The following is a 9,223-nucleotide window of genomic DNA, read 5'->3' on the forward strand; positions in this document are numbered from 1 at the left end:
AGTTAGTTGTTATTCTTGGCTAAATAACTCTAGAAGGTTTTAAAAGCCCTTTAAAATTAAATATGTACACAGTTTGGATTAAATTAAATTATAGTCCAATTTTTTAATTAGCATGTTTTTGTGTTTTGCTTTGGTACCGAAATTGGAACCGTGGATTTCCACTGGTATTGGTACTGAATACTGAAAATTTGGTACCGTGACAACACTATTGCTAGGTAGTTTCAGTGGTTTTCTGGGTGGTTGCTTGCTGGTTGTTTGCTAGTGTGTTTTGGTTGGTTGCCAGAGTGTTGCTAGGTGCTTTGTAGGGTTATGCTAGGTTGTTCTGGGTTGTTGCCTGTGCATTGGTGGTTGCTGTGGTGTTCTGGTTGGTTGCCAGGGGATTGTTAGGTGTTCACGCTGTTCTGAATGGTTACTAGGTGGTTGCTATGGTGTTCTGGTTGAGTAGTTACTAGGGTCTTGTAGGTGGTTGGCAGGGTGATGCTTAGTAGTTGCTAGGGTGTCCTGGTTGCCAGGTCATTGCTAAGTGGTTGCCAGGGTATTCTGGGTGGTTGCCATAGTTTTTGGATGGTTTCTAAAGCATTGCTTGGTGATTTGCTAAGGTGTTTAGGGTGACAGGTAGAGTGTTACTAGTTTGTTATGGGGTGGTTACTAGGTCACTACTCACTGACTCATAAAAGTCATTGCTAGGTGGTTGCTAGGGTGTTGCTGGGTGGTTGCCAGGGTGTTGCAAGGGCATTCTGGTTGGTTGCCAGGGCATTAATAGGGTGCTATATAGTTGGTTGCTAGAACGTAGCTAGGTTAGCATTGCTAGGTAGTTTCAGTGGTTTTCTGGGTGGTTGCTTGCTGGTTGTTTGCTAGTGTGTTGTGGTTGGTTGCCAGAGTGTTGCTAGGTGCTTTGTAGGGTGATGCTAGGTTGTTCTGAGTTGTTGCCTGTGCATTGGTGGTTGCTGTGGTGTTCTGGTTGGTTGCCAGGGGATTGTTAGGTGTTCACGCTGTTCTGAGTGGTTACTAGGTGGTTGCTATGGTGTTCTGGTTGGGTAGTTACTAGGGTCTTTTAGGTGGTTGGCAGGGTGATGCTTAGTAGTTGCTAGGGTGTTCTGGTTGCCAGGTCATTGCTAAGTGGTTGCCATAGTTTTTTGGATGGTTTCTAGAGCATTGCTTGGTGATTTGCTAAGGTGTTTAGGGTGAGAGGTAGAGTGTTACTAGTTTGTTATGGGGTGGTTACTAGGTCACTACTTACTGACTCATAAAAGTCATAAAAACCCACAACCAAGTTTATGATATTTTTGTATACTCTCCACGGCATTTGCATAAATTAATTTATTAAAAATATTAATAACAATATCATACTTTACTGTCATATTTATTACATTCCTATTGTTGCAGATGTTTTCTATTTGAATATGGTGAAATTAATTCTGCATATTAAAATATGGGCTGTGTGGGATACTGTATAATGGAAGAAATGTGTCAACCAGTTGAGGCTAATTTTTTTAAACAGCCCAACAGACATATGAATAGTTCAGTGACTAAAATAGAAAGAATGAAAGGATTGATGACACACCAAATTGAGAGTACATTATTCTTTAAACAAAAACAAAAGCGGAGAGTCGTAAAGTCAGATTATGTGTTTGTAAGTGTATGCACTTGCAAAGCAGTGCAGTGTGCTTTGCCCTCACACAGAGCACCTCTGAAAAAGACAAATGAGCGCTTTGTGCCAATGCACCAGGCTGACTGTCACCTTTTGCCCAAACACAAGCAAATTCTGGAAACGGAACGAGATCAGCTCTGAATTCTGCTCGATGAGCAGTGAGTCGTGCCAAAGCTCATTTCTCTCTCACCATGTCTCCTCCCTCTAGACTAGACCTGCTGACTGGTAATTGGACTGCCACTGTTCCCGAGAATTTATTACTTGAATATTCCTGCCTCCTGTTTCTTAATGTATTTGCACTGTTAGGAGGAGAAAATACTGCGGAAAAGACAAATGAGCAAGAACAGAGGGGAATGTGAAACTAATAAGAGCTGGTTCAGGGATTTGCAACTTGTTTGCTTGAATGATCATATTGTAGATTAACTACGCCATCTCTCTTTCACACAACACAGATGTGTGTAAAACACAAAGAGAAGAGTGAATTATTCCTCCTCCGAAGAAGTGTGAGGTGTATTGCCATGACAACAACTAAGAGCACCAATCAAAGGTCACGATGACAGGCATAATTGTGTGTTCAAGAGAGGGTTGGTGAGTGCATATTTGCGACTCATCATTTGTGTGCTATTATCTTTTTGTTCAAACCCCTGTGTGTTCCACTTTTCTTGGTTGAGATGTTTAAAGATAAAGTGTATCTTTTCTGTTACACTATAAACACAACATTTACAATTACTCTTAAGTAGAGATGCACCGATTGATCGGCCAGGGATCGGAATCGGCCGATTTTACTCATGATCGGCGATCGGTCAGTCAGTCTCACTTCTTTCCGATTTCGAGCCGATCCATTTTGTTACCAGCGGCACAGGCAATAACATCAGCCGTGCATTCTCGCTCTCATCTCTCCAACGACCCCTTCTCTCTCACACACGTCTCATTAGCTCCTGTAAAATAGTGCTTGTATTGCGCATTATTTTAGTCATTCCCGCAGGTTTTGCGGTTACAACAAAAGCGCGCTCGCACCACCACTGATCTATATTAGTGGAGCGCACAATCCGCACTCAGTCTCAAACAGCTTGTGAGCCACAAATACCAAAATGAGTGGCTAACTGCGCTAAAAACGTTCAAATACATAAAAAATTATGTCAAAATGCCCGTCTTGGCGAGTATCCAGTTAAACACAGTCAGTTTTGGAACGTTAAATAGTTGAGAAAGAGAACGCATGTTGTGTAACAGTATATTGGGTCCGTGGATAAACTCTTAAAGGGACCGCAGTCCAATATACCTGCTGCTGTCTGTCATGTTAATCAAAGAACAAAAGACAAAGAAAATCATTTTCTGCTCTTGACTGAATACGTTTTATAACTTTAATGGTAAGCATTAATCTGTATTTAATTTTTACAATGAAGACTACAGAAATTAAAATATCATAAAACACTGGATGTGTTATTTTACATTTGATTACTTTAATTTCTGTAGTCTTCATTGTAAAAATTAAATACAGATTAATGCTTACCATTAAAGTTATAAAAAAAACTTACTTAACCTGAAAAACGTAGTTTCATAGCTCTCTCTGTTCTATTGCATTTATTTGTGCTGTTGTTTGCAATTTTTTTATTGATACTTATTTTATTACTGACTTTTTACTTGTGTTTTTTTATGAAAATAAAACTTTGCTTTGAAGAAAAGTAGATTTTTGTTTGTATATGCTGTCAATTATAGTTCTTCGAAAGAAAATCGGTATCGGCAGATCACACTAACAAAAAAATCGGAAATCGGAATCGGCCAAGAAAATTGCAATCGGTGCATCTCTACTCTTAAGGTAATTTAATTTATTTTCTATGATGAAAAAGCAGTGAAGTAATTTTGTCAAAATATATTTAAAAGATTTAAAAAATGGAAAAAAAATGGAAATTGTCTGCAAACCACTCTCTTTCTCTCTCTCTCCCTCTCTCTCTCTCTCTAACACACACACACACACACGTTTTATGCAAAACAGAACTAACAAAAGCAAATGTGAGAGGAGAATGCATTTGCTGAAGCATCTGTGCCATTTTAGCTTGCTTCTGTATGTCTTTGAGCTCTTTTATCGACTTGTGTTTCACGGGTCTCTTACCTGAATGCTCCACATCACAAGTCCAATGCTATACCAGGTGCGCTACAGAGCAAGTTTACCATGTCAGAAAAGCCATACATATGCAGCTGATTATGTGATCCAAACAATGAAATGTAATAACTTACAAATCCTAAACTACGGTAAAAGTGTTTTCAGATCATGATATGACATGAATGAGGTCAGCTGACCAGCTGGCTTTGATGATTTGAGATTTGATTGAGCTTTTGTAGCGATAGCTCTGGAATTAATTACCGTTTTCTCTCAGATCAGCTCCCACACTAACAGTTTTTAAACACAAGCTTAAGGAATACTTCCTTGCATTAGGAAGTGCATTTAATGGGGTATAGACATTTCTATTGAAATTGTGGAGTTTATTTCACTGTTATTTTATTGTGGTTTTAGTGTTGTGTTTTAAGTTTGAGACTGTTTTATTATGTGTTTACATATTGTACAGCACTTTGGTCAATGGTCGGTTGTGTGAAAGTGCTCAATAAATAAAAGAAAGAAAAAGAAGAGATCATAACGTAATATTGTGCAAGGAACTGTGCAAAAAAAAGTCTTTATTAATCAATAATCTACCCCTGTAATCATAATTAATTTGGAAAGGAATAGAAGTTGTTGGGGCCACTAGTGAATATTTCAACTGTAAACTGCAGTGAATTGTATGTATAGGCACATTTTTGGAGTTTTACAAAAAAATAGGTAGAGGCATGTTTTTCACAGTATGTTGTGTAAACTGAAGAGTTTTTACACTCCTCAGGAAGTCAATCTGCATGGTGTACTTACAGGGTGGCCCTCACTGGTTGTTTCTCTGTTGAGTCCAATTTGCACCCAGCACTGTCAGTCACCTGTTCTGGTCCCTTCCACTTAATTTTGCCATTTCTCATGTGAATGAAGTTAGTATGACAGTGGCAGTGCTTTTCCCCTCTGCCTGTCGTCCCGCTGGCAGCTGTGACGCACAGTGTTTTGACTGCGACTGATGGCAGAGGTTATTGAGGATGAAAACCACCCTGCTCGTTTGGCTCGCCAACGGCGGCTGCATTTCGTCGCGCGAGGCAGCTGTCATGGACGTGACATTAAAAAGATGGATGGCAGGACCCTTTGTTGCAGTTCTTCCAGTTCGGACTCCATTTACCTGCACTGCATTGCCCCTGTTTACTTACCATAATTGTATGCGTCGTGATGGGAGCCAATCAGAGGGCACCATTGTGTAAGCTTGAAAGGCAGCTGGAGAAACTCATTTGGCGGTTTCATGACCCTGTGCGTTGACCCAGTGCAAGTTGTTCTCCCTGCTGTCATGTTTGTTTACCCTAACCTGAACATTTTGGTGAATGCATACAGTGACCGAAGGAGCATTGTCTGGAAGCTTGTTTCCACCATGGGATTAAAAAAAACGAATTAAAACAAAAAAAAGTATTTGCGGCTTTTTATTTCACAATTCTGACTTTTTTAATATATAAAGTCAGAATTGTGCGACAAATTCAAAATCGCGAGATATAAACAGAATTGTAAATCTGAGCAGAAAACGTATCAAAAAGTTGCAGTATACTTTTTTCTTTTTTCTTTTGTGGAGGAAAAAAGCTATTGCGAGATGAAAAATCGAAATTGCAAGAAAGAAAGTCAGAATTCTGAATTTATGTTTTGCAATTCTGAGTTTGTCTCACAATTTAAATTTTCACAATAGAGATGATAATCAAAAACAAACAGATGTTTTGTTTGCTGTTGAGCTGTAAAGGCTCCGCCCTGTCCACACGAACACGGTTATTTTTAAACTGCAGCTTTTTCTACACGGTTTGGCCGTTCGTCCACATGCAAATGCAGCACCAGGTCCCTGAAACCGAACATTTTTGGAAACGCCTGCCAGGGTGAAGATTTTCAAAAACTCCACTTGCAGTGTTATCGTGTAGACAGCGAAACCGGAGTTTTTGGCTTGTGACGTCGGAGCCTGCGCTGTTATCTCTGCCTACTGGAAACTTTTTCAGGCTTCTGATTGGCCAACATGGCTTTACGGTTGAGATTATATCGCCACCTGTTGGTTTGGCATGCTCTTGACAGTGCTTCACAGCATGCGTTTGCGTTTTCATGTGGACGGAGATTTTTTTTAAAAACGGAAGAAGGAAAAACTTATTATTATAAAAACATCCATGTACGTGTGGACATGGCCTAAAACAGCATGCTTTTGCTTCCATCCAAGAAATGTGTATTTACAGCATAGAATAATAAATGATCTGTGGTGTATTTTGAGCTGAAACTTTATAGACACATTCTGGGGACACCTGAGACTTATGTTACGTTTTGTAAGAAGGGCATAATAGGACCTCTCTGAAACTTTTACTTAGCAAATGTTACCATTTTGTGATGCAACTCAAATGCAATGTCCTATGTGTTCCTGTAGAAAATGGCACCTTTAACTCAAGCAGTGAAGCAGAGAGGAAGACACAGTCCTACTACCTTTCCTGTCTTAATGAACAGCGAATAGAAGAGCTTGGAGCCCAACCACTCATCGACTTGATTGCAAAGGTGAGTGTTTCTGTGCCGCCCCCTCTGGTGTGGAGGATAAACAGTGCATCTCAGTGTCAGTACATTTCTGTAATATTTAAAAAAAAAAAAATTCCGTGTATTCCTATTCATTTGCAGTCATTTTACATATGTTAATGAGGGACACAAAAACAGCAATTTTGTTGCATGACCTTTGATTTAATTTGATGCTTGATTACGTTTTTTTGATTGCTTTTCTGTGCATCTCCTAAAAATAGACTCCTTTATTTGAACTGAGCACCGACACTATCAATTCCTCTCGGTTTAATATCAGCGAGCCTTGAAATTATGTAGACATCCTTCAGCGAGAGACGTTTTCATACTCTTCTATTTCTCTGAATCAGCCATTTTGAAGAAGAAAGCTCTGAAACTAACCCTCGGCACAGACCTGAAAGATTAATCCATGTTACAGACACAAAGCAGTGATGTCAAACAGCACTTCATCTTGCTAATTTACAGCCTCCCCACACACAGCTGCCTCCTGCGAGGTTTAAAAGAGGTATGGTTAGGAAGATGGAGGACGAAAATCTACAGTGCCTCTGATGAGCTGTCTTTTGAACACAAACGCTGCTCTTCTCTTCTGTATTTCTCTCATTCTGCCGCTCTTTCTGTCATCTCGTGTCATCAGGATCACAGGGATAGAGTGAATAGTTTTGCAGAGAGCCAAGAATAGCTTTATTCTCAGAGGTGAGACAGAGTTAATTGGCTTTAATGTGGCGTTGGCCTGAACTCATCAGAGTCATGTTCCTCAAGTTGTTGCCTTTTTTTCACACTTGCATAACTAAATACTTTTGGTCTAGTCATTTGAAAATTAGAATGAAATGGCATTCGTTTCTCATGTTACTTTCATAATTTGACATAATTCAGCAAGAAAACCAATGTGAGTTGGAACTTTGGCTTTCCATATGAGAATGGAGAGAGAGACCTGAATGTGAATTAGCCATCAATTGTGGAGAGTTTTTATTTTATTTTATTTTATATATATATATATATATATATATATTGGTATTCATTCATTCATTCATTCTTTTATTTACCCTTTGGCTTTTTAACTCAAACTCAAAATATGCAAATCTGAATGCAATCACTGTTTCAAATTTTGAAATCATGTTAAGTTTTCTTCACATTCTGCACATTCACAATATGAAACATAAATGAAGTACTGTATATTAGATAATATATCTATGGGCAAAAAAGATGATTCACTGTATGTGGGCATTTGTAGCCCCCACATTTTAAATACCTTGGACATTTTTGCTTCAAGCCTTAGTTTTACATTTACACATTTGGTGGACACATTTATCCCAAAATGATGAGGAATCATGCACAATATGTCAAGAAACAGATATAAATAATGTAAATAGGGTAAATTTTTCCAAAGGGTCAAAAAGTCCACAACAAGTACCACCTTAGTCTTTTTGCAAAAACTGATGTTTTTCTTTGTGTGTGTGTAGATAGGGGGCTGGAACATCACAGAGTCCTGGGACAAAGACAACTTTCTGGACGTTTTAAAGATAGTTTCTGGACCCTACAGAGCTCAGCCCTTCTTCACTGTCGGTGTCAGCGTCGATCCCAAAAACTCCAACAGTAATGTCATTCAGGTACATTTACTCACTATATTGACTTTAATAAACTCTGTTGAAAGGGTTTGTTTGATTGTATTTGTCGTATTTATCACGTCTCTGGTGTTTACTCGCCTGTGTAAACTTCCTGTTTCCTCAGGTTGACCAATCAGGACTCTTCCTCCCATCCCGAGATTATTACCTCAATAAGACCAATGAGAAGGTATGAAGCAGAACTTAACATCTCAGTTTACACTGGAATGTGAAGAGCTTTGAGTCTTTTGCAGCTTTCAGTCCATGTCTAATGCTGTCTGTGCTGGTTTGTGTGTGTTTAGGTGTTGAAGGCTTACCTGGATTACATGGTCGAGTTGGGATTGTTGTTAGGAGGAGACAAGAATTCCACCCGAGTTCAGATGCAGCAGATTTTGGACTTCGAGACGGCACTAGCTAACATCACAGTGCCTCAGGACGAGCGGCGGGACGAGGAGAAGCTCTACCACAAGATAACCATAGCTGATCTGCAGGTGTGTGTGCAGCCTCCTGAGGGGTTCACTGGGTTTGGAGAAGTGCTGCGGTAAACACGTGAAAGTGTGCTGATGAGGCTCAGAAGTTCTGAGCTGAAGGCTTGGGATCATTAGTTTGAATCATTAAATCATAATAATGAGTGTGTTATACACATATTGCTTATTAAAGGTGTTTGTATGAGATACAAGAAGAGAGAGTTCATGAATAATATACAGTGCTGTGAGTCTGTTTTCACACTATCTATCTATCTATCTATCTATCTATCTATATATCTGCCATTCTATCTATCTATTGTTCTATCTATATAGTTCAGTCATGAAACTCTAGATGGCGCAGGCTGACGGGTTGTTAACGTAACTGATGATATTCAGAGAGTTAAACGACTTTGCACAAGCTGATTGGTTCATGCTGCATATGCAGCCAATGAGCTTACTCCTTGCATTTATATGGCTGGCTAGCATTCACTTGAGATTCCTGCAGCGCACTTTCAGAGTTTCTCTGAAACCCTCTACCTTCCCCAGCTCCACCTGTATAGATCTGCTATGGGTTATTTTATATGCTATTTGTGCAGCAGCAGTATGTCTTAAATACTCACGGCACCGTATCGCCGTATGCATCGGCAGTAGCACGTTCCTGTACTTGCTTGAAAGTTGCGATTTTCTAGGCCGATATGGCTAGGAACTATACTCTCATTCCGGCATAATAATCAAGGAACACAGCAGGCGCAATGATATTACGCAGCGCCTGAAAGTAGTCCCTAGTACGCTTCCTGTGCAAGCAGGTGGTCACGTTGGTTATGTTGACGGAAGTTAGCCTATTTTCAGGCGCTGCGTAATA

At 39.6% G+C, this 9,223-nt stretch overlaps 1 protein-coding gene across 4 annotated transcripts in view; it reads left to right on the forward strand.

The window, feature by feature from the left end:
- The window catches only part of LOC107680093 (endothelin-converting enzyme 2-like), a 74,467-nt gene that overhangs the window by 45,519 nt on the left and 19,725 nt on the right, over nt 1-9,223 (forward strand). For all 4 annotated transcript variants that reach the window (XM_016475856.1, XM_016475859.1, XM_016475857.1 and 1 more), the window contains 4 exons: nt 6,157-6,281; nt 7,754-7,900; nt 8,022-8,084; nt 8,197-8,385. In XM_016475856.1, coding sequence (XP_016331342.1) covers nt 6,157-6,281; nt 7,754-7,900; nt 8,022-8,084; nt 8,197-8,385 — 524 coding nt within the window. The remainder of the gene's footprint in view (nt 1-6,156; nt 6,282-7,753; nt 7,901-8,021; nt 8,085-8,196; nt 8,386-9,223) is intronic.

Source organism: Sinocyclocheilus anshuiensis, unplaced genomic scaffold, assembly GCF_001515605.1.
Source record: "Sinocyclocheilus anshuiensis isolate Anshui unplaced genomic scaffold, SAMN03320099.WGS_v1.1 scaffold853, whole genome shotgun sequence".
Taxonomy (NCBI): Eukaryota; Metazoa; Chordata; class Actinopteri; order Cypriniformes; family Cyprinidae; genus Sinocyclocheilus; species Sinocyclocheilus anshuiensis.